Here is a 21259-nt window from a genome sequence, read left to right on the forward strand (position 1 = left end):
TTTTTATTTTTTTCTTTGCTTTTGTTTTGAGCTACATACCTGCTGCTTTGTATGTATTTTGCTTACCTTTGATAAGTTTGGACTTTATATCACTGCTATCAGGTCAGTCTTGTCCCATAAGAGCAAAGCTCAGCTACCGGGACTGTAAGATGCAAACGATGAACTTCTGTAGGAATTCCTATCTGTTTTTTTTCAGAGCAGAGGGATGTGAAAGTCTCCATGGATCATGACTATATCTTTACAGACTTGTGAAGGACTATTACTGATATTGTAGTTGATTTTAATAATATGCAGGATGACGAGATGGTCAACAGGTGTCTTCAGAACTGGAAACTGGAATCAAGTCAAGGAGAGCTTGATGTTCTACTGCTGTTTCTTTACAAGCTACTTGTAGGTACTTGCTAGATTGTCTGGGATGACTGTCAGGGGTGAGGTTGAATTGCCAAAGGCGTATTTGTTTCATTTTTTAGCAAATGGAAGCAAAAAGGTGAATATCCATATGGTGGGGGTGGCATCAAAATCCAAAGCATTCCATTATTATAAGATAAATCTATGTGCTGCTGGATACCTTCTAGGTGGATTGCATGGTGCTTTGAAAAGCCCTGCTGCTAGAGAGGGGAGCACCTTGGCCTTTTTGACTAGGTAATGAAAAATGTGGTGGGATGCAGTTCCTAGTTGCCTGAGTCCATAGAAATCAGAGTACTTAGGTGATATCCTCTTTATGAATGAAGCAGCTTTTGTAACTTTTCTAACATACCAGACAATTCAGTAACAACCCAGGGATAATTTAAAATTCTCATCCTTGACAGTATTGAAAAACAGGTTGGACAAACTTCTTGGCATAGACTAGATATATTTAATCCTGTCTCAGTACTGAGAAATTGTCTATCTCTTGAGGTTCAGTCATTTGTACGCTTCTTTTATTGTAACTTCTGTTCTCTCTCAAGGGACTTAAGAGCATCTCAGTTTTTCTTTGTTGTTTTCAGGTTAAGAGCAGTAATAAAAAAATGCAAAGCACTCTCTACTAATTTAATTAGGCATTAATTTTTTTTTGTATATATGCTTGTTTTTTACTCTGTGGTAAATAAACTGACTTCCCTAAAATTTCTTAACCAACCTATTCAATGCCTCACATCTATTGTCTGCAAAATCATAAAACATGTTTTCAGCAAAGAAAATATAAAATATAGTGTTTTTTTTTTTTTTTTAATGGTGAATGAATTGAACTGTCCATATTTCCTTGTAAGAGATTACCTCTTTGTTGCTATACTGTCTCACTTAGAAGGAAGTGCTCTCTGGTACAGAAACTGTTTGTGAAGAGACTTAGGATCCTAGAAGAAAACTGCCCATGATAAAAGGGACTATAGGAAATGTCAAATTATTGTGGGTTGAAGGAGAGAAAATCAGAAGCAGGCTGTGGGAAAAGCAAATAAGTATTGAAAAGAAAGTGAACTCCAGCATGAATAGGTTGTATACATATAAAAGATCTGGCCAAGTAACAACAACAACAAGCAATAAGTTGTTAACAGATGCTTGAACTTAATATTGAAACAGAAGAAGTGTTGATATAATTCTGTTGATATAATTCTTTTGTGTTATTGTTGGCAGAAGACGTTAGTTTAACTTTAGGGGAAGGGTAAATCCTAGACTTTTGTTTATTTTCTCCAACTAAAAATCTCTGACTTGACTTTTTTACCTATTTTTGTAGTGACTTTTCATCTTACTGTGTAAGTATGAAATCAGACAAACATTTCACATGTCAATAAAGCTATGTGTATATATTAGACTAGAATGTTTCATTCTTCTAAACTGTATTTATTATTTAGGCTATGTAACATTAATTTTGCACTTTGAAAGACAGAACAGAGAAAACAGAAAATGAGGGTTGTCTACACAGGAATGTAAGTGTAAAATAAGCCACGGAGGAAATAATAATAATAATTAAAAAACAAAATAAAAACAAAACGTCCCTGAATAGTAGTGAATTATCATATCTCTCTTGGGGAACTAGACTAAGCAGACCTGTATAACACTGGAAGTGCCCATGCTCAGAGGGTTACCTCAGCAGCATAGAATAGCTCTGGGAGGTAGGTATTTTGAACAACTTCCTCATGAAGATGAACCTTCAGGAGAATATGATACAGAGACGCCAAAGCTTGTGTTAATCTATGCCAAAGCCTGTCCACGTGCCTGTCTTCCGCAGTGTAGTGCAAAGATATTAGTGTGGATCTGAAGGCAAAACATCTCCATTAGGGTGGTGAAGAGCCACTGTACTGAAGTCATTTGTGTGTCCAACACTAGCTCAGAGCCAATGACTCTCGTACCTACCTTGTACCTACTGGAGACTGTTCCATTGCGCAGTGGTGTGCTCTGTGAGTGACTGAGAATGAAGCAAATGAAATTAAGGTACAATCTGGAGGTTGCTATGAATCCAGGGAAATAATCCAGCAGTTCTGATTGCCAGACTGCTAAACTAATATTAATTAATTTCTGAAGAGTGTATACGTTTGTTCTTTATTCTTCTGGACTACTGTATTGCAGGTTCACAAGCCCAATAATAGCACAAAAAGGTAAATAATTACCATGTTAAGATTTATTTTCTTGTATATAAAATAAATGGAGGAATTTGTCTTTAGTCTCTTTTGCTTTGGAAAGTACAACATTCTGAGTATCAATAAAAGTAGTTTAAGGTTAGCTTAGCTTAAAATTAACTACTTTAGAGAAAATCAGTTTTTCACTAGATTGCACCACTTGGAAGTATCTCTTATAAGCATGCAAACAGTCCTAGGACTTCATCCTCCCCCTTAAGGAAAGGGGGTTCTTCCCCCTTCCTTACCAAGTACAGCACTGCTCAGTTTTTGTCTGTGAATATTCCTCCTTTAATCTCTTATGAATTGGAGCTAGTCATTGTTATTCTGCATATTGACTGCAGAAAGTGTCATGAAAAATGCAACCTTTTTCCCAGACAGGTTTCTGCATCCATCCTGCAGAGTGGCCTGTTCATAGACCAGAAAATTTCTTTCAGAGTTAGTAAAATTTCACCTGAATGAAAATAAAAGAATGACCCTGGCCACACTTGCTTGAATTTTGTGTGAAACTCACATTTTGTGAGCTCCCTATGTTGACTGCAACAAACCAAGAGGGGGATACATTTCTTAAAAACAAGTATTACCTCAAATACCGTGATTGGCAACAGAACTACCAATTGAAGGAAAGATCGGTGCGTTTTGGTTCTTCCCTTCAAGAATGTGCCAATACAGTGTTTTCCGTCTGAGTCATTATCTCACCGTCATTGAAGTTGGAAGGTGCAAGTTTTTTTTTCAAATCCGATTAAAGAGGGAGTGCCTTGTCTGCTTGAACACAGTGTGTTTATTATCTGGAGCAGTCATTTCCTTTTAAAACGTGAATAGTTTTATGCAACCATTAAGTGACACAGGATATGACTAGGTTAGTTACTCACATGAATTTAGAAATAATAAATAAGAAAGCAAATCTGGTTTCATCATGGCCCTCCCTTGATTGTTAGGAGAGGGGGAGTAAAAAGTATTATTTTCTGTTCTCTAAATAAACTCTTCAATTTGAGCTAGTCCTTAGCATTGTAGTCACAACCACATACAAGTTAGGCTTAAGCCACAATTTGGAATTCATTTTTTTTTTTACACAAACACAATGGAAAATTGTTGTTTGTTCCCAGAAATGAAAAGTCTATGAAGCAGCATGGTATGCTGAGAGAAAGGATTAATATCATACAATACATAGGATGTGTATTTATGTATATATACTTCACCTACAGTTGGTATACCTTAAAAGAAAGAAAAGTTGCACATACCACAGCTTTGTCTGCCTACCCTCAAAATTTGTATACCGCACTTTCTTATTTTCCTGAGAAGCTCTCGTTCAGAGACACAACCGTAATAAAGTGGCCTGCAACATGAGATCACACCCATGTTCACACTCTCTCTCGAATACACATATACGCATCCACATTTGTTGTTTTTCAACAATGTTTGAGTGATTTTTTTAAGCAGAAGTAGCCTTTATTACATCTTTACCAAGTACCTGATCCTGGAAGCAATTAAGCCCCACAAGAAGCCTCAGAGATGACTATCAGCTTAGCTCTCCAACTCTCTTTGGTCAGATCTAAAAGAAACACATTGTAAAGCTGTGGAGAAATTTGATTTCAAAACTAGAATTCAAAAAGACAGAAGTGGAGAGATTCAGTAAAATTTTGGGGCTCTCAGTCTTACTTCTTTTATTCCCTGAAGCCAGGAAGAAGATGTAGCTGAAACTCACATCCGTTTGCTCCCATTGTTCCTTTCCCTGTTACAAGTCCCTCTCTCTCCCAACAATGCTTGTGTAAAGTAAAATACCTGACCACTTGTAGGAGTGTAGCCTGGAGTCCACCAGCTTGTAGAGCCACTTCGTTATGCACATAGTCTCTTTGTGACCCAAGGATTTGTGCTTTCTTGGTGGCACAGGGGATCAGCAGAGGAAGAAGAGCAGTAGGTGAGGACCAGTCTGTAATTTGATCTTCACTTTAGGAAAAGTCACTTCAGGGAAACATGGTTTTGAACTCTTTCAAGGTAAAAATGGCTTATACCTCAGCTCTCCAACTCCCTGATATGTGATCTAATCAATAAAAGGCAGGTGTCCTCATTTTAAATTGATTGAAATTTGTTCTTTAGGAACCCACACTTTGAGAGAAACTTTGGCCTTTAACCAACTTTCTCAACCTTTAAGCTTCAGACAGGCCTGAAACCTCAATTTCTCCACTGGACTAAGCCTTTCTTATCATTAAACCTGGAGCAGGCTAGTCTGCTGAGATTTATTACTTTCCTGCTCGATGGTTAATTACTTGTGAGTAATTATATTTCTTTATGTACAGATGTGTTTGGAAGATTAATATATTAATAAATGTGAGCAGCTCAGCTAATTACACACTCCTACCAGAACAGACAGCAATTCCATACCTGTGAGCACAGCAAAGCAATGATGCAATGTTGCCATCTTGGCTCCAGGCTGTCGGCACAAGCAGAAGCCACTCACCTGCACGTTGTCTGGGAGGCTTTAGAGACTCAGCTGCTGAAGGGGCTGCATTAACTGGGGTCTGACTTCAATGCTGGAAATGGCATGAGAGTTCATAAATCATTTTGAGCAAAGTTAAAAATAAGTGTGTTCCTAGAGGAACATGTGAGAAACACAATGATTGCTCTGGTCTAACACTAAGGACTCAAAACTGGTGTGCCAAATCTAGGATTAATCTGCAAACAAAATGAAAGATGGTGCTATTTGGGTGATTGTCTCTCTTTCTGGGCTTCCGAAAAGAGACGCTTTTTTGAGCAGAAAAGTTGTCTGACATGCTCTCAGTGAAACGCACCTGTTTCACTGCACCTGCTTATTTTCGATTGCCAAGGCTCTCAGTGTTATTTGCAATACAATACAGTCGGTGGAGAACACAGTCACCAAGGTTTCACTGAAGCCTGAGAGATCTCCCCATTCTTACTGTGTTTGTGTTCCATTTCTCATCACCTTCCAACTTTCACCTGAACATAAGATCAATAGTATTGCACTGCTTGGCACAATGAGACTGTACATTGCTCAGAAAAGATTGGCAAAGGATACCTTGATAACCTACGTACAAGATGGACTTGCCTTAGGAAGCAATCCTCGTTTCAGAAATACAACCTCTGTGATTGATCTGCAACTCACTTGGCTCTAAAAACATCAGTCAAAAGTCTTTTCTTCCTCTCTTCCCTATCTGCCACTCTTCCCTAGCCTCTATACTTCAACTAGGAAAGATGGCTATTCTTTCATTTAGAAGTAAAAATATGGAATAACCTTCTCTTCCATTCTAAGAAAGTTGGCTTCACTATGCAAGTTTAACTCTTGCTCTGAAAAATGGGCTTTGTTAAGCTTTTAAATTTGTCTGCACAATACTTTATGTTTTGATTCTTTTTCTCATGAGGATCTTGATTGGTACATTTCCCATTTTGGCACAAATTTTCTCATACATGTGGTACTAAGTAAGATGAAGGCTGTGGCCTCAAAAACCTTCATACTTGTGTAACTAGCTAAGTTAACATGACCGTGTAATGTCTTAGATTTTCTCAGCCCTTTTCCTCATGGAAACTAACACAACGGTATGTAGAACTCTACTGCTTACACAACTCATGTGCATCAATATATTTTGGCTTTAGCTGACCCTCTGGGTTATGATAGTACCATAAAGCGAGTACTAAGAATTTTTATTAGAAGTGGAACCAATCATTCAGTAAGCCATGCTTAGTCTTGCATGGAGTATATTGAAGTCAAAGGGAGTCAAAGAAAACATTTTCCTTGGCTTCAAGTGGCCTCGAATAAGGCTGCATGCATGGCATTAAAAATTAAGGAAGAGCTTAAAATTAAAAAGCCACTTTTATAGTTTTGTCTTCAGAAAGGCCTGTTCAGCTAAAAAAAGAAGGGGAAAAAAGGAACATTATTTTTTCTGTGCTATACTAAAAATGGCATATTGTGTTTTGTCATGGAATAAATTGTACTTGTGTGTGAAAAGAATTGAATCAGAGCTTGAATGGAATCCATATAAATTTTAGGATATGTTTTCTTCAGTGGCAAAAGGGAAAATAATTGTTTACTTCGAAAACTTCATAGGGAAATATACATGTGCTAAAGTGATCTACAAAACTTCAGGAGAGTTTGGACTCCTGAGGTAACAAGATGAAAAGTAAATTATTTCAGTATCTTTTATTGGAAATCAGAACAGCCTATGTGATCATTAACAGCTCAGCACCAGAGAGAACTGAGGGCTTAAAAATAGAAATGTATCTGTGCCTTGACTTGAGACTTATTCACCCTTAAGCTATTTAAGACTGCAAAATATTTGTAATACAGTCTCTTAGAAACACAATGACATTGAAATTCAGAAGATTCAGACTTGTACTGTCAACACAATAGGGTGCATGTGATTTCCTCCTCAGATGTACCAACAGAAATTCTGCCTTTTACACAAACTTTGGGTAGCAAAAAGCAAACACTGTATTTTATCAATAGTTGAAGAGAAATGTTCTACTTAGCAACTTCCAACTGTAATATATCCTACTACTGTCTGTATCTGCGTCTTCTCATGAAGACCTCCACTCTATAACTAAATAAACCACTATAATTATTTCCCTGTTTAATTTTTTTTTTTTTAATGAAGGAAGCAAGGGAGCTGGGATATGGGGTTTTGTACTTACAACTTTTTTGGCAGAAGCATGTCAAAAATAGTTTGCATACAAGTCACGGAGATGTCATCAAATCAATACTGGATTTCGCTGACAAGATGGATACAATATCACTATCTTTCTTCAAGCCTGTCCCATATGGTAGCTGCAAGTCACCATGAAAACTGCTGTTTTCAGTTATTTCTTGGTCACTTCCAGTTCCCTGCTTCTCTGCATTATCTTTCTTGCCCCCTCCCCCCCCCCACCCCCCCGCATAATTCTTACTCAAATTTGCTATTGGTAAAAACAAAGCTTGTTTCTGCTTGCATCACAAATATGAAAAAAAAAAACCTTTCATGAAAAGTAACACAACAACAGTGAAAATCTCTTTATGGAAGATATTGTCTTATATCTCATGAACTCAACTTGATAGGTTTGTCTTTAAGAACTGAGAAAACCAAACCCGTTTCCAAATAGGCAGTGATTTACCTGCTCCTACAAAAGTTACACAGAACGATGAAAAGTATTTCGGTGCAGAATTTTATGTTTGATATGGATTATTGCTTAACTCAATGACGCATCTTTTGTAGAAAACTAAGGTCTTACATTTGTTTGGATAGCAAACAAATCCAAACATGATATGAACTGACTGAAGGTAGACTACTCATGCTCCAAAGGAAGTATTTTGCCTGATATGTTGTACCTAGCTCCTACAATTTAACAGCTGCAAGATCTTGAGAGTAGTATAGGAATAGATTTTCATAGACATTATCTCCGAACAGAATTCCCACCTTCTAAATTAAATTCAATTACAGCTAGAGGTATTAATATTTTCTGGTAAGAAAGGAAAAATTGGCATGAAGCTTCACTCTTAGCCTTCTAAAAACAGTTAAAAAAAAAAAAAGGAAACTGTAAGCCAGACTCTGTGTCCAACTCTGCTTGTACAGGTCTCACAGCGCAATAAAAATGTGAACAACTCAGCACAGCTTTTCTGCTTCCTGTGCTGTGTCACTTCAGGGCTGTCACTCAGCAGTGTGTGGTCAAGGGAATCACTGAGTTTTGTTACTTTAGTTTTACCATTCATACTTTTTTTTTCTGAAAATGAATACATTTTTCAATTTAAACAGAGAAACCAAGCAGTATTCTTCCTTGTTATGAGCCCACTTTAAATGTCTTAGTGAATACTCTTACACACTATATTCAGCTAAATACCTATGACCAACGTAAAAAGAAAATGAAAGCTCCCAGGATAGGATTCTTCACTGAATGTTGAGTGTATGCACCATCTATGTCTGTGCTAGAAGCCAAATCCCCCTTTGTGCTCATGGAGATGGAAACATCTAAGGTGGGATGCATTGAATCTCAAAGTGTGATTTGATCCCACTCGATCCCACAAATCTAGAGCAACTACAACACAAGATTTGCAATCTGAGTTGTTAGGAAGATGTCTATAAATCAAGTAGTTAATACCTGATAAAAATCAAGTAATAAAAAACCCATCTCAATTCTGGTCTCTGTTGTCTGAGTACACAAGGAGCACTGACTGCAAAAGGTATCAAAGATCCAGTTTTAGGCAAACTGTAACATAAGTTACTATATTTCTCCAGTCTAATAGTACTCATAGTTGCACACAGAGCACAAAGAGGATTGGGAACAGAAGCTGTCCCACAGGAGAAACTCTAGCAGATTTAAGTTTATTTCAAATAAATGTTCAAATGAGAAAAAAAAAAGAAGAAAAGAAAAACGAACTAAAAGAGATTTAGTAGATATTTACTTTTCTTAAAAAATGATTCCATGAAAGAGTTTTATATTTATCTAAGTAGTAATACAGTTTTTATATACAAAATTCCATTTCAAACAATTTACTGTACAAAAGAAAGTATAAGCCACTGTTACTATTTCATGATTTCAGCAAACAATGAAAAATTCTGATAAGTATGTGTTCAGGATATAGTTCTACCATTTACAGGAATGTCAGTATTAAGCTGGGAACACTTTCAGATAAGTATTTACAGATGAAATTCCCCTAGAGGAAGTTCCCTATGATGTCTCTTCAGAATAGGTAGTTCATGTTTGGCTTTCTTCTGGATCTTTTGGGCTACCAAAGGATGAGAAAAAGAACACTTCTTCAACAGGATTTACCTCATTTATTTGCACTCATATTTCTACTGCAGTCCATGGGTCTGATCTTGTAAATGTTTACTGCCAGGAATAATGCTTATTGTGTGAATATACCAGGCAGGATTTGGCCCTATAGTTGTAAGATACCATAAATTACAAATTTTAAAAATAGTGACATTCCTGCAAGTCAAAATACAACAGAAACAAGAGTTAACAAAATATAAGCCCTTTATTAATAAAAATCTTTGGTTGAATCAATATTTTAAATAAGTTTCAAGAATATTTGGTTAATACCATTTTCTTTCTTCCACATAATATCTTTTCTGGTATCTTCTTTGGACAGACTACAGAAAAATATCAAGTTTATTACATACTTTAAAACAAATAAATATATCAAAAGCTAGATATGGCTTTTTTTTTTTTTAAGTTCTAGCATTAATCTTTAAATTAGTTTGGCAAAGGGAAAAAAAAGGAAAAAGAAACAAGTAACTGAAAACAGTCTTGACGTCGTTTGGTTTTGTAACAAACCATACAGTAGTTAGACTTTAAAGAAATCTTTACATTTTATTTTATTCTGTTTTATATTCGTAATGCAAGTGCCATGGACAAGACAAAGCGATAAAAGAAATGAGGTTAATTGCACCAATATTATTTGGAAGTGCAGTTTATCATTTGACAAAGCAAAACTAAAATGTACTATACTTAAAAAGATTTGAACTGATGGGATTTAGATAGGCTTCTTAAGTAAAGATTTTAGACTTGTACTTTAAGGAAGCTCTTTGTATAAAAGATAGGGTATTTTAAGACAAAAGAAAAGTCCTGTAACTAACTGAAGGTCTGGTCCTGTAGCCCCATTGCAGGCAAAACTTCCATTAAAGACAGTAAGTGGTACATGTTTTGGACTTACTCCTCTGGCATAGCTTCTGGGAAATGCCATACAGCAGTTCAAAGTCTGCAGGGGAAACTGGCTGTGAAAGATGCGCGCAGACTCCCGTCTCCTGCAGAGCATAAAGGGCTACAGAGAAAAACCTGGCTAAGAAAGGGATGTGCTAAAACAACGGGAAAAAGGGATTCTCCTCAGCAAGAATGGTGTCCGAGTACTAGGCAGGGCAGTGTGACTCACTGCAGCTCTACATGTGCTCATTAATTCAGGGCATTTACCAAAATACTCCATGGTAATCAACCTGCTGGGAAGATCTCCCAGATTGTGCTGCTGCCACCTTGCTACGAGCTAGGAGCCTCTGGAGGACCACTCAAACACACGTGATGCAGTCTGGGGCACCAAGGTAGCTTCCACCACATTGGTTGTTCATTGGTAAGAAGGACTCTTCCAGATCCACTTTCCTGATGCTTGTGAAGAGAGCAGTGCTCAGCGGAGGTGTCAGGCACACAGCAGAATGCCACAAGTGCCTCAGGCATGTGTTTGACTCTAAAGCTCAATGGGAGCTTTGTTTCAGACCTGCGGGTTCATAGATGTCTGCTAGCAGAGCTACACCATATCTTTGAAAGCAAGTAAGTCTGGTAAACTTTGCACGGTTCCTCTCCTCTCCTGCCAAAAGGAATACTAGGGCACACTCTAAAGCTGATTTTGCATACAAAGTTGTCCCACAGACTTGCAAGCCAAGGGCTCCAAAAATATTTTAAATTAGTAGTAGTATTATTACTTAAAATTTACCTTTAATTATTTAGTTGTCTAAGTTCAAATTCTTAGAGAATATCTCTATCAAGATGTACTAAGTGCATTTATTAATGCACATCAATGTCAATAGTGTTATCTAATGATGACATACAAAAATTCCCTGCATTACTGCTTGTGCAAAAGAGAAAAAAAAAACCACAACACATTATCAGAAATAGATCATGGTCCTCCCCATTTGTAAGAAGAGCATTTCTCACAAAAATGGGAGTAAAATGGCAGCACATCCTTCAACATGCACCAGGTTGTCCATTTGTCAAGTCCTGCCCTTTACATGATGGCTTATGTAACAGTGGAATGCCCCAACATGCTCAACTGCCTCCTCTTCTATACGTCAACAGGATACGAGTGGCAGGAGGACAAGCTCCCACTGTGGCTCCTGGAGAGTCTGGGGCTGTGATTGTTACAGTTTTCACCTTTTTTCTTGTCCTTGTCTTTCCAGGTTTCCAGCATTTGCAGCTTCCCTTGCTCTTCTCTCATGAAGACCTCGACCATGAGAACCTTCTCTTTATGAATCTGCTGACTAATGTCCTTGGGAATGTCTGGGATAATCCAGTCAACAAAGTCACTCATAAACATGACCAAGTTCTGAAAAGTAAATTGTGAGAAAACATCAGCAAGGTCAAATGCAAGGATGACTGTAAGGAAGGGGGCCATTTTCAGTGTATTTGAGAAGGAAGAATGAAGAAAGGACAATATTTGAGTTGGGCTCAACTGCATGTCGCAAATGTGATACTGAGCCAAATTTACCCCGACTTCCTGTTCATCCTAGAAGTAGACAAAAATGGCAGGCACAGATCTCTATGATTTAAGTACAAATATGATCATAGCTATTTGGAAATCAAAAGGAAATACTGTAACTGATAAATAAAGATTAACATCAGCAAGGCAGAAGCACATAGCAAGAGGTAAAATGAAAGATGGCAAAAAAAAACCATTCCAGTTAAATGTTTCTGATTTAAAATCTTGGTTCCATGAAAGGGAAGTGTTTCACATTAAAATATGTATTTTGTTGAAAAAGGAATAAAAGTTTTGAAATAAGTTGTTTAGATAAGGCAGAATTAAACATTTGTATCACAATAACTAGCATCACTGTTGTGACTGAACAATGTCACAGTAAAAAATTGCAAGATTCTTTTTACTAAAAGAATTGCAAGATGCCTTCTTGTTCAGAGGTGAGATAAAATACAATTGGGAAATTTTGGAAATTTCACTTCTGGGCTAGGTCTAGACATTATTTTGGAAGAAATTTATGCTTCTTCACTATACATGTTGATGTCCTGCTGGAGAAACTGGTGGGACCTAATTAGAACCAGTCTTGTGCTTTCCTGCTCACTAAGGTCATTAAGTTGCTTCTGGATCAAACCAGTTCAGGGAATCACTGAGGACAAAGTAATTCACTGGGGATACGTCTAGATTGTATGTGAATAAGGATGGGCAAATTCCTTTCATTTTGCAGGAAAGAGCTGTGAAAGAAGATACTTTCTTTGGCCTAGTAACTTATTTCCAAAGGCGGCTTGCTCTATTTAGCTGAAGAGATATGGTAACTTTTTCATATAAAAAGTGCAAGCAGTAGAACATACCTGGAAAACTATCACAAATGCTAATCTTGCTGCTAGGACAGCCCAGAAATCCTTTGAAATGTCATACTTGTTTTCAGACCAGGGGGGTTCTCGGTAATCTTTGTATCTGCAAAACAAGACTCAGTAGATTAGTGATGTCATTCAAACATTTTAGCACAATGAGGAATTAACACCAAATGGTTGAACAGTAGATCAAACCATCTAAAAGCGAGTTTGCTATGACAGCATTGCTCTATATAACCTCTCACAAACAAGTTACAGCTGAAAGCCTCACACAGCCTTCAAGTTTTAGTCAAAATTAAAGGTCTGCAATCTTAATACCCTCTGATTATTACAAATAATATAAACTCTGCATGAAGATGGAGTAAACTACGCAGCTCAAATTGTTTCTTGGTTTTAAACTCAACTTTCAATGAAAATAAATTAACATTTTTCAGACTAATATTAAAGATGAAAATACAGATTCAGGTTCATAATGTATGCTATACTATATGGTGTTCTGCTTAGTTCATGACTCACAAAAGACCACCACCAAATTCTGCTGTATAGACAGAATATGAGAATTTTGCCTGAGCTGTGGCTTCCAGAAAATCTATGAGCTAATCAACAATAACCTGTTAGGAATGGGACCAAAACCAACAACAACAACAAAAAACATTACATTTAAACCACAGCATCCTGTCAGTACTTCGCAAGAATTAGGGCTTCATATTTTCAAATGATTTAAAAATCCCTGGAAAATGGGAGAAATGATGAAATGGGAAGAGGAAAGGCTGTGACTAGAAGGCAGATAAAGCTGCTGTTTTGACAAAGGACTTTGCCACTAACACTTCCCTTCTGTAAGTTTTGTGCTAGAAACATGTTTGCCAACCTAATTTATCCTCTGTCCAAAGATCATGAGAAGGAAATCAGGAGAAATTAAAAGCAAACAAAGCTAATACATGTACAATTTTGGTTGTTTTTGTCTTTTATCTCAGAGTGATTTTTCAGCTTAGCAGTCATTTCAGCCTATCAAGCTTGCACTATGACAATTTATAAAGAATATAAATTTTAAAATAATACAACTATAAAGGTGTTTTGTTTCCTGGTCAGTCTGTGTAATTTTTCAGTGTATGTGTACCAAATAATCTTTCTTTTTATCTTTTTCTCTGTTGGTATGTCTCTTCTGCCCCTTCTTGCCCCCATTTCTCTGTATTATTTAGTCTTTTGGTTTTTGCTGTTCCAAGTGCTTCCACTGTTAAATTTGGCTTTGGTCCCCAATTATAAGCTTGAAAACATTTGCTTTGAAGGTGATGCGTATCTAAGGAAGCCCAGGCAAAGCACACATTTCAGTACTGACTTAGATTACTTGATAGACTGAAATATGCAAACAATAATTTGTCTTTAACAATTAAAATAATATGTAGAAATCATTACAGGCGTGCACATTTCCTGTACAATCACACTTTAAGTGGGTCTTAAGTTCCAGTGCAGATAAGGCTGCTGTTACTGTCATCAGGAATTTCTACAGAAACCAGATAAGAAGAGGTATACTATGATGTCACAGTCATTGTATCAGTGGCATGTGATACAACACCGTGACATCAGACTAACACCATTTCGTTCCCTTAAAGTGTCATTAAGCTGTTTATTGTTATTTATCTCCTTTCCTGAAAAAGGGAATACATAATCGTAAAAATCTTTACACTGACAAACACGGAATTTGATAATGCTACTCTTTATTTCCCAAAATAAGCAGTACGTCATATTCAGGGTTTGTGGTTGCTTAATCTGTAAGGCAAGACTTTCAAGGCAACAGCTCTACCTGACGGAAAACCCTACCAAGGTGCTCAAAAGGTATTGAAAGTACAAGGGACCAAGGTCTACCCCAGGAATGTAAGAATTTGTCATGTTCTTAACCAGCTGGGAAAACACTTAAAATTATTATCATTCAAGAGAGTACCTGCATATCTGAACCTCGTAGCCAAGATCCATGGGGTCATTTGGAGCTGTTCCTGCTTGAAAATCGCTGACATTAAAAGAGGATAGTGTATGGTTCACGAAGCCATGCATGGTGCCATTCTCACTGTACATATACAGGTACACGAGGCGTGGAATGAAGTCGGATGTGAATGAGATCACAAATGCCTAAGCCATAAGAGTAGAGAATGAGCGCAATATTCAGGCACTGTTTAAGTTAATAATACACTCAAGTATGTCTTGCCCACACCGCTTGCACAAATCAGGATGGTCAGATAGGGGCTGCTGCAGAAAACAAAAGGGGGAGTGCAGCCCACAGGTCCCTGAAAACGGAGCATTTACTGCTGTAACAAGCTGGTATTTACTGTTGACAATTTTGAGCTGCAGGACACGACATGGAGCAGTTCCACGTTGACTGAAATTTCTGTGTGGTAACAACCTGAACTCTCCGGAGCATGAAGGTGTCGCACCCCCAGCATCAGAGCAAAGCAAAATAATCTGCTGTTTCCCTGCGCCCCAACCACGACTTGACCCTCATGCATCGTATAAAGCCTAACCGATTGATTTACGTGGTCTGTTTTGCTTTTCTGCAAACAACTTACAGTCAGTTGAATCTTTAAATTCTCATTGCATTGCAGAAGCCCATTAACTTTGTGTGTTCTTTAGCTCTACCAAAGTAAAAAGATGAGCAGACTGAGCCAGTTTTATTTTATGGTCACAAAAGTTCCATGTTTGGTTATTTAAAAAGGTTTTACAAAAATGTCGTACACAAAAAGCAGAACAGCCAAGTCAGAGGATTTGTTCACAACTCTCGCTGTTCTCGTTTATCATTACTGTGAAACATTCTCATTGGTATAAGTCTCATGTACACGTGGAACAAACACAGTACAAAATGTTTTACTTATTTTATGATAAAGAGGGATAGTACATAGATCAAAGAGAAAATAACACTGGATAATGATGAAGAGAGATTACAAGGAAGAAAAGAGAAAAATAGAGAAATTATTTCCAAAGGAAAAGAGGAGAAATGGTAAAGACAAGTAAGGCAGCATCCTAAATAACCACCAGCATGGTTTGGCCGTAGAAGACCAGACACCTGCTGGCAAAGCTAAGGGATTTCCACTCTGGACAATATGGAGAAAATGAGAGGGCACGTCCACACATGGTGATAAGCCCTGAGTGGCTGCTATTTTGCTGCATTACAAACATGTTTTCAGCTTGCCATTCTTTATTTTTCATCTTCCCCAGGCATGGTGCAATGAGGATGATGAAAGTAGATGTATATTTATCTAGGATAATAGAAATTAATATAATGGAAGGAAAGTGAGAGATAATCTGTTCTTATAGCCACAAAATACAACTTTTCTGAAGAATCAAGATGATGCAAGAAATGCTGATATTAAGGTGGGCTTTCCTAAGGGATAGGACATTCAATGTGGAATTAACCAAAAATATCTTCATTGATTTTCAGAGCTGAGTGAGAGCAAAACTGTCACGACCTTAAAGTAAACACTGGATCTGATTCTCTAATATTTTAGCAAATTTCTAAATCACATACTTTCACTGAATTTGAGGGATTTAAGCTGAAACTAAACTAATGGAGCCAAATGGAAAAGCCAGCCTACTGAAGTAAAATTGCATTTGTGCAGAATTACTTACATTTATTATGACAGCAAGCTTTCCTATGCCCCGGAGGATATTATACCAGATTCCTAAGGGAGGAAACAAACTTATGAATATCACGCCAGTCATTAAAATTAAATAAATTATATTTTCAGTTAACAGTGCTAGGACTGTGCCAAACTAGAGTTATATTTTAAATAAAAAATAGCAATTTATAAGAGATTAATTAAAAGACCTGCAAGCAAAGTGAGCCCAACTCTGTCTTTCAAAGCTATACTTAAGCACCTTTTTTTTTTTTTTTTTTTTAAGGTTCTGAGGGAAGGGGAGGACTGGTTTGCTGCTGCCTTATGACTGCAGAGCCAGCTTCTGGCTGGCCTCACCCACAGCTTTCCAGCTTCAAGAATAAGTAGAGATAAACGTCATTTGAGTGGGGACGAAGAGCCACATTTACCCACAGACATTCAAGTCTTCTCTCTTTCCCCTGTGTATTTCTCCAGCCCAGTCCAGAGCTGTTATATGCAGAAATTTTTGCTTCTGCAAGAAAACCGCACTGCTAGGAAGAACAGTTGGTGTGCAGAACCATGCAAGATATTTCACTATTGTATTGATCACTTTGATTTGAAAAATGATATTTATCTAATAAAATATTAATCTGAATTTAAAGCACTGGTCTTTCTATTTTGAAAATAAAGTCTTGATAAGTTATGACAGTTCACAGTTAAGCCACAGTCTAATGTTTTGAATTGTCCTATAAATATCTTCCTGTTAATGAGACTAACTCAGCATAATAATATCCTGCCATCAATCCAGGAACAAACAAGCAGGGAGTCTGTGCAGCAATGCACACTTACCTATATCCTTTGCTCTGACTGCTACCGGTCTCCTCAGCTCTGTAACAAATTTTTTTGCATCTAAACGGATTTCAATGATGTTGTTCAACAAAGCAAACAGAGGCGCCAGTGGGAAGGATGCAACAAACAAGGTTACAAATCCAAACTGAATAACTGAGAAGAAAAAAAAAAAAAAAGAGGAGAATTTCAGTGGATTTGGTGTGTATTTGTCAAATGCATCCATCATCATGTCAGTGCCATTTCACCAAATTCTAACAAAATGACACTTGCTGGGAGACTAAATTGCATTTTCTGCATGAGGCACTGTTTGCCTGGCTGCTGCTCCATTCAGGCACTTAAGGGCCAACTGCCCCTCTTGCAAAAGCCGGGGCTGGTGAGGCAAGACCCAAAAAGTGACCAGAAAGACAGGGAAGCTCCTAACACAGCTTCCCTGTGGGCAATGCTGGCACAGCCCCTGTGCGCCTCTGGCAGGGCAGGGGCAAGGGGACGCTGTGCCACCAGCTGCAGCAGGACTAGTCACGCTCATGTCATACTCATCCCATTACTTCTTTAGTCACATCTTTCTCCTCCTGCTACTTACCCTGCTGATCTCACTAACTGCATATTTTCTAATTGTTAGCTGCTGGTAACATAGCCTTGCAGTCTGCAGTACTAAATTTCAATCTGTTTCAACCACTCTGAACACCAAGATATTCTAATTCACCTCTGTATTTGCCAGGCATGCCCACTTTGGGTATTAGTGTATTTCATTATTCTTTTCCAATATTTTTGCCTAGTCATTCCTGAAAACACCAAACAAGGTTGCTCTTCTAAGACTGACCCTTCAGGAACCTCAGATACTATCACAAACAGCATTATACAGAGCAGTCTTTTCCGCTTTTCCAAGATGGCATGGTGGAAAAGAAATGTAGTCTTAGGACCTCAATAAGGCAGACCTGATATCCAGTGCTTAAATTCCGTATCAATCACTCAAGATGATACATTACTTGCAACACAATCTATGTAATCTGTCAAGTACAACCTGGTCTACAGGCGCATCTCTGAGAAGATTAAGTCCAGATTTTACAAAACAGAAACAGTCTGGTGGGGGAATATACAGTGGGAACTGTCAAATCTGAATTAAATTAAATAACTTTTTTCCCTTGTAGGGTGTAATGGATGATGCAATCTGGCCCACCATCTCAGGTTTACGCTAATTATCATTGTATTTAAAACTTGACAGTAACATGTCACATAGATCAAAAGAAAGTATCTAAAATATAGTGCTAGAGATAAAGATCATGTTCACCAGATAGTACAAGTCATCTCTGAAGCAGCCCATGACTGGCTGAAATATTCTACATTCTTAGACTATACACTTTAATAATTAAACTCTGCACCATATCCACTGTCTTCCAAATCTACAGTTTGAAAACCTCAGCTCTCCAACCCATTTAGTCAGAATAATTCTGCCTGAAATGCCTTCTTTCCACCTCACTCACTCATTTCCATATATTCAGGGGTAAGTCCAGCAAAAGGCTCCAGGTTGTAGTCCACTTCATAACGCTGCTTTTTTTTCATGTGTTCCTCATGGTCTAAGGAACGCCGGCGCTTTAGTTTCATGTATCGTATAAATTTCTTCATTTTCCTGGGGGATATGGAAGTGATCCAGTTAGCGTGCAGCTCTGGTCACAGTGCCCATTTTTCAGATGGATAAAGAGTGACAAGTACATTATTTCAACAGACACACTGAGCTCTGTATCTACTTTCATAAAAATTGTATGAGTGCCATGATATGCTAAAAGAAAGTATCAGGGATCAGCGTACACAGGTATTAAAACGTGGTTATGGTTAAATCACATGTTCAGAATTACACCTACTACTAGCCAGTAGGAAAACAATAGATTTCCTAACTTGTTTCAGACACATGCATTGCTGGATGTCATTACAGTGACATTGGTGCAGCTGCAAAACAGTAAGGATAACGTATTTGCTATACGGCAGACAGAGGCTCACTGCAAAGGTCTTGCAAGGTTCTTGCCCCTTCATATCAAGGGGCCATAAATACACAGTGTGTTGTACACATCATAAAAACCACGTTTGAAAAAAAAAAAAAAAAGTCGCTACTTACGGGATGCCAATCTCAAATAAATTGTTCTGAATCAGCTGCTTGCCCAACATGATGATACTGAGCTGGATGCACAGCTCCATCAGGCAACCACCCGGCGCGCACTGCAGCGGAAAGAGGAAAGGGAAGTCAGGACATTTGCTGCACCTTGGCCACAGGGGAAGAGGGTGCTCACACGTAGTATGAGCACAGGCAGGGTAAAATGCAATTACCTCTTCCATTCGGAAAGAATGGAAAATGTAGACGTAGTCTCCTGGACGTCCAACAAATCTAGGGCACAATGGGTAGAAATATAAAGTTCATATAGATTTTATACTTTTCATACTTGATTCCTGAAGTCATTTATGTGAAATTCTATACCTCTGGGTGGAACCACCTAATGCTTAGCCCTGAAAAAGGGAAGGTGAGCAATTAACTTGGAAGTTTTCTGTGTTTTTTTTTGTTTTGTTTCGTTTTAAAGACTAAGTCCTGTTTACTGAGTAAACAACTCAGTAAAAACTGCAAGCCATGTGCCCTACAATAGTATAGGCACATCTTGACAGAAATCCTCTAAGGTGCAAAAAACAGGGAAAAAATCCCAAACTTAAATGTAAAGTAAGAGGGATAGGAAATAACAGCTGGGAAATAAATTATTGGGGCATGCTTAGAAGAATGGAAACAGTAAGCTGCCCAGGCCGAGCACTAGCTGTCAACCTCAGCCCAGTTTCCCAGGCTAACTGCATGCTCCACGATCCTTAGGAATATGCCTGAGCACCATCCTATCACTCAGAAATCACCCCAGAGCCAGAATCTGGCTCGGACTACGTATGGGAACCCAACCTCATTTCTGTTGCATTAGCCAGACCATGCCCCATGGAGTCTATTGTCACCCATCCCAAGGTGTCTTCTTTATCACCCAGTTGTGGCCTTAACAACACTACCGCAGTCTCAAGCAACAAGCTGAAACACCGAACAGCATTTTACATTACTCACCGGCCTTTGAAAAAAGCGACATAGAAGATGGGTGTGTAAGCATTGACAAATTTCAGAAGGAAAGCCTTAAAAATCAGACGCTCTTCAAAATTCTTGTCAGTTTTTGGCACCTCTGGAACCAATGGGACATGGGTAAGAAACATTTGTTCTTATCTGAAACATTTCAAGGTGTTAAAAATATGGACTTTGGAAAACATTTTCAGCAACCCTTTAAACAAAGAGGTATATATTTGCAGAGAGGTAAAGTAACATGGCCTCACAGAGGTCAGTGGTAAATCTGCTAAGGATCCTATTGTTCAGCTCCATTACAGCAGCAACTCCAATGTCACTCCACATCTGGCAGATCTCCATGACAATCATTTGCAGAGTGGACAAGAACTGACTGAACTGAAAAGATTTCTGGACCTTTCATCACTGATGATTCTGATGTTTTGGGGATTTTTTTTTCTGTACTTTTTTTTTTTCCACGTACAGTTTTCCATTTCTTGACATCTCTTATGCCAAGTAAACAATGGCAGAAAATGAAAGCAGTAATTTTGTGATATAGACAAGTTGAGGTCAAGAATAGGTACAGGAACTTCTGCTGTATCCCTGTCACACATAACTGGGTAAGTGATTAGTACCGTCACTGCTGAAAGACAGATTTTAAAAATAAAGCTGAATCCATGTACACTTTGATGTTTGTAAGTGACTGGTGAGACTTCTAGCCACACATTTGAATTTCCTGGGTTTGCTCACCATTTTTAAGTTAATAATGAAAGCCAGTCCTTTTGGTACTCTCATTTATAATTACTCCAACAAATACCACTTGATCTGCACCTACCGATCTGAGTTAGCCACCTTGCTATGCAGCCATATACTTCATCCAGGATGATGATGACAACCAAATTGATGATGACAGCAGTGGCAGTGACAGTGACCCTGACGCTGGACCGGCCTGACGGAGTTGAGCTGATTGCCAGTGCTGCTGCAGTGGAGATTCTGTATATTATGACTCCAAACACTATAGCAAATGTCAGCCCCACCTGCAAGTAAGAGCAGCACAGCCCCTTATCAGAGATTTAACTATAAATACTTCGCATGGGACTTAGCCGTGACCTTAAAAAATGTGATCTCTGGGCCACAACCCAAGCCCACCAAATTCTGCA

The 21259-nt window shown here is 38.1% G+C and overlaps 1 protein-coding gene across 5 annotated transcripts in view; it reads right to left on the reverse strand.

The window, feature by feature from the left end:
- Positions 1-8948: 8948 nt before the first annotated feature.
- ANO1 (anoctamin 1) overlaps positions 8949-21259 on the reverse strand; it is a 77844-nt gene continuing 65533 nt past the window's right edge. For all 5 annotated transcript variants that reach the window (XM_080594341.1, XM_080594340.1, XM_080594339.1 and 2 more), the window contains 10 exons: positions 20935-21136; positions 20112-20223; positions 19352-19409; positions 19143-19243; positions 18514-18659; positions 17033-17185; positions 16218-16270; positions 14542-14726; positions 12600-12705; positions 8949-11604 (listed from right to left, as the gene is read on the reverse strand). In XM_080594341.1, the coding sequence (XP_080450467.1) occupies positions 11344-11604; positions 12600-12705; positions 14542-14726; positions 16218-16270; positions 17033-17185; positions 18514-18659; positions 19143-19243; positions 19352-19409; positions 20112-20223; positions 20935-21136 (1377 nt within the window). In that variant the 3' untranslated portion in view covers positions 8949-11343. The remainder of the gene's footprint in view (positions 11605-12599; positions 12706-14541; positions 14727-16217; positions 16271-17032; positions 17186-18513; positions 18660-19142; positions 19244-19351; positions 19410-20111; positions 20224-20934; positions 21137-21259) is intronic.

The sequence above is a fragment of the Anser brachyrhynchus genome (genome assembly GCF_964034855.1).
Source record: "Anser brachyrhynchus genome assembly, chromosome: 5".
Taxonomy (NCBI): Eukaryota; Metazoa; Chordata; class Aves; order Anseriformes; family Anatidae; genus Anser; species Anser brachyrhynchus.